The 4,344-nt window shown below is 37.3% G+C and overlaps 1 protein-coding gene and 1 non-coding gene across 2 annotated transcripts; both read right to left on the reverse strand.

The window, feature by feature from the left end:
• Positions 1–235: 235 nt before the first annotated feature.
• On the reverse strand, positions 236–4,059 carry LOC100792008 (uncharacterized). The gene is made up of 6 exons (XM_003525892.5): positions 3,698–4,059; positions 2,974–3,249; positions 2,423–2,596; positions 2,206–2,312; positions 1,478–1,809; positions 236–1,129 (listed from the first exon to the last, which is right to left on the reverse strand). Exons 1-6 carry the CDS (start codon positions 3,848–3,850, stop codon positions 570–572), a joined length of 1,602 nt encoding a protein of 533 aa, XP_003525940.1. The 5' UTR covers positions 3,851–4,059; the 3' UTR covers positions 236–569.
• Positions 2,726–2,853, reverse strand: MIR5780A (microRNA MIR5780a). The gene has a single exon (NR_126638.1). It is a non-coding gene; the product is annotated as a microRNA MIR5780a (primary transcript).
• Positions 4,060–4,344: the final 285 nt, after the last annotated feature.

Consider the following 4,344-nt stretch of genomic DNA (forward strand, 5'->3'; position numbering starts at 1 on the left):
CTTTAATTACCAAACAACCAACCCCCCCCCCCCCATCGTTACTGTTACTGCAAGTATATTATGAACATTTGACTTGTCACTGCTCGTTGGGAAACGACCTAGGATCACTTCCTAATTACTGCATTTTCATGTTTATTTGATTCGAGTACGGCCTCGTAAATGAGATTAAATCTTTACAATCTTATTATATTTAGATTAATATATGCAAACTGAGCTTGCCAGGGATAGTATCAGCTACAGCTTTACGATCTTATCTATTCCAAGGGTCATGGATACCATCCATAACTGATCAGGCAACACAGGATTTACTTACAAGTAGACATCATCTGTGCATAACACAGAAATCAAACAAAAATAAAACAAATACAGATCTAAAACATCTACTTGACAATTTATACATGGGCTCTATCAGGATTCTTCATTAAAACAACTTTTCCAAATCCCAGTAGTTCCCAGGGTAGAAATTAAACTTGCACATGTCTACAAAGACATAAAATATTCCCTACGCAGCTAGACACTGCTAGGTAACTCTATACTTGCCCAATTTGAAATTCCAAATATGAGAATAACTATTTGGCATGACTGTCATCATCCTCTTCTGATATGTTAAACAAAAACTTTGGAAGAGATGTGATTCTAGGAAGATGGAGAAGCAAATCACTAAACGAGTCTTTCCTAGACATGCCTAGTGCTTGCTTGCCACCAGAAGTGTCCTTTGGTTCCTCCGCACCAGGCTTGACATCTTTTCCATCATGAGGTCCTTCAACAGTACTACTATCTTCGGTAAAATGAGAATTCTGCACTGTAACGGGGTCCTTCTGCAGAAGACAGCAGAGAGAATTGACCCTTGACATGAGTGATTTTTCATCAGAAGTTGCTGCAACCTGATTGTCATTGAGAAGATGTTGAGCAATGTCTTCCAGGATCTCCTTGTACTCCGATCCTCCATCAGAAAATGGTGGATTCCCGGAGGTTATTTGCTCTGTCAGGCAGAGTTCAATTTGGCCAATAAAATCACTCACTGACATAGAAGGTCGAAGTCCAGGAAGTTTTATCTGATCCCCATTTCTTGGGCCCTTGGAATCAGTTTCAGAGCTTGTACTCCCTTCAATTGAAGTACACTCCATAACTTGTATGTAAAAAGACAGATAAAAGAAACAATTAAGCCAAAAAGCACCACATAAATCATGGGACAGACAGACATAATTGTATGTAAAAAGACAGACAAATGAAACCCTTAAGCCAAAAAGCACCACATAAATCATGGCAGTCATATATTAAAGCAGCTTCAGATATCTAACAATATAGACAGAATGTCTACTGGGAAAATCCACATCATATCCATCGAAATAAAAGGGAGAGATAGATATGGAAAACGAAAGTCAAATGTTCTGTGATACTAACCAATGCAAACAGTACACCAATACCATGTACATGAAACAAAAGGGAGCATTAACCAAGTCCTTAATATAAGTACCTGAACTGGGTGAAGGTGCATCTCGGGGGAGACTATCCAACATCATTCCAGGAGGATCATTGTGTTCAGTCTTAAATGATGATAACAGGGATGCCTGAGGTGATCCACTATCTTGAAAACAAGACGTGGAAGATCCTTTACCACTGACTTGAAGAAGATCGCGATCTTTTGGATTGTCTGGGTCCTCAAAAGCAGAAGGTTGTGTGTCAAAATGTGGTGAATCCAAAATTATCTCTGGCTGTTGGCTTAAGAAATTAAGACGCATGTCACACTGGATAAGCTTTTCAAAATGTTTTGCCAACAGCCCTTGAGGGCATTGCAAAAAATGCAGCCTACAAACCACAAGATCAAGTTTTCAGACATCACAACCTTGTAAGTAAGACCTAAACACATAGTAAAACCTCATCAGACTTAAAATTCTGCAAAACTTAGCTTCAGCCCCCTCCCAAAATTATTTTTTAAAAAATTTGTAGATTAGAAATGCTTCAAAAGATAAGTAGCGAGCTTTCTGGTGTAAACAAAATACTAAAACAAATGGCACTAGACCTCCCTTGGTGGATTACTTCATTGCGCTTCACACTCTTATGCATTTCCCTTCTCAAATTTCCCATCAGCAATATTTAAGAATGGTTATATATGATAAATGAATAATAAAACCATCAAACTTTTCAATAGTTAACAGCTGAGCAAACATCCACATATCAGAGGAAAACAGTGAAAGAATATACCTATGTTTACTAGACTGTCCATCGGTAAAATCTGCTGTTGCCTGCCATAGTGTATGCTTTCTAGGCTGAGGATTAGTCTCCCTGAAGTAAAGAGGCTGTCTAGCAAGCTGCAACAAAGAAATTAAAAGAATGATAAACCAAACTCTAATGCATACATAGACCTATGCATCTCAAAGAGCTATTCAGGAGGCTAAAATAATATAGAGAATTAAATTACCACAACAGTCAATGTGCTAGGCCCATCATCAGGACAATGTGCCTTAAGTGCCATGATATCTGACCATTGAATTTCTATTTTACTCTTTAGACCACCTTCGAGAACTTCCCAAACAAGCTTATGTTTAGCAAAGTAACACTTTGCCACCAAGTCACCCTCATATCTTGATTTATACTGCCACAAAGAGAAATTTAGTTAGTAAATAAGCTTAAATATGTTTGAGATCCCTGATATATATCCGATTTTTATCTTGAGTGTCTATTAAATATTTTCATTGTTTTAAGTCCTTGAAAAATTTAAAATTTTGTCCTAGGTCCCTACCGTCAGCTAAGTGATGATGTGACATCATCTCAACGGCTCTTCCAATATATATCAGTCATCAGATGATGTCATGTCATCACTTAACTTGACAATAGGAACCCAGACCAAAACTTTTAATATATCAGGATTTAGAAAAATGAAAAAATTTATCAAGGACTCAAAATACAAATTTAATATATATCAGGGACCTAAAATCACAGCAACAGCAACACAAAACATCAGGAATATACCTCCCACGAACCAATCCTCAGCAGCGAAGCTGGGAAGTTAGAAGCTTTGAGCTTGTCAGCACCACCGGCACCGGACACAGCAGCAGCCCTGCTCTCCCTTTTGGCTCCAGAGCTTAAATCTTCGCTCGGCTGCGCACTTCCTTGAGAAAGCTTCATCTGAATCAAATCCAACAGTGAAGGGCTCTTCCTGAGGCGCAAACCCAACGGGCTCGGCTCGTCAAGTATGTTCAGATGGGATGGAGAACTGACAGAACCATCATCGGAAGCACTCCATTGCTAAAATGATTGCAAGCACGCACGCAAACACGGGAAGGAGGAATAAATAACACGTTTTTTATTTTAAAAGAAAAAAAAAACAAGATATAAAATTTCAACATCTCTCTCGTAAACAAACAAAGCGCGTGTTCTATGATTCCGAGCATTAAAGCTAGGCAATAATAATGCAGATGACATGTTAATTTTTTTGATACATCAGAATTGAAGAATTAAACAAAAGACCAAGGGTGTGTGAGTCTTGTAAAACCCTTGTAAGGAAAGAAAAAAAATAGATTCACACCCCTTTCATAAAAGAAGAACAAAAGGAAACAGAAGAAACTACTACTGTCTAATGAAGACTATAAATAAATAAATAATGTATGATTGAATTAGGTCACTTAAGGAGTGCCCAAAAACGCGATCTAGCGAGCGATTGAAAGGAAGATAGAGAGGATACGAAATAGAATACCTGAGGCTGAGGCGAGGGAGAGGGAGAGGGTTTGCAGCGCTTGTTGTGAGGCCCATGCTCTTCTTCCAGTGGGTCCTCAACGATCTCCAACTTCACGGGGTCGCCGCACGAAGACGTTTCGGGCTTCCGAGAATTCTTCATCAGCTGAACCATCAACAGAAATGAATTGAAATCCAAGAAGGAGAAGGAGAAGCCAAGGAAGGTGTTGGCAGATTCCGGAAACCCTAATTAATAACAAAGGAAGGAAGGAAGAAGACTAGCGACGGCGGATGATGGGCTGGGCTTCGAAATGGTCGTTCCTTCAGGGACAAAAAAGGGACTCTATATCCAGGTGCAACCACTTCCCTTCATTGCCAAAAAAAATACAGATTAATTAAGAAATATCTTCATTTATTAACTAAAATTTCTCGTCGTATCTTCATTTTTTTAATAATATACTAAATTTATTTTATTGTTAATAAATATTTTTAAATATATAAGTTATATAATAAATAAAATCCATAATAATATTTTTTTGATATAAATTATATTTTAAGTTTATAATAAATAATTTATATTATGATATAATGTTATTTTAAATTACTGATACTAACTTGATCAATTTATTATAAAATATATTGAAATTTAATATAGAAATACTAATAATA

Source organism: Glycine max, chromosome 6 (genome assembly GCF_000004515.6).
Source record: "Glycine max cultivar Williams 82 chromosome 6, Glycine_max_v4.0, whole genome shotgun sequence".
Taxonomy (NCBI): domain Eukaryota; kingdom Viridiplantae; phylum Streptophyta; class Magnoliopsida; order Fabales; family Fabaceae; genus Glycine; species Glycine max.

What these genes read in the sequence shown, in the direction of transcription:
- LOC100792008 (XM_003525892.5), bottom strand. Translation starts at nt 3,850, where the DNA reads ATGGTTCAGCTGATGAAGAATTCTCGGAAGCCCGAAACGTCTTCGTGC. An exon ending in CTCCCTCGCCTCAGCCTCAG is followed by an intron (nt 3,250 to 3,697) that starts GTATTCTATTTC and finishes CAATCATTTTAG; the next exon opens with CAATGGAGTGCTTCCGATGA. An exon ending in CTAGCACATTGACTGTTGTG is followed by an intron (nt 2,313 to 2,422) that starts GTAATTTAATTC and finishes TCTTTGTTGCAG; the next exon opens with CTTGCTAGACAGCCTCTTTA.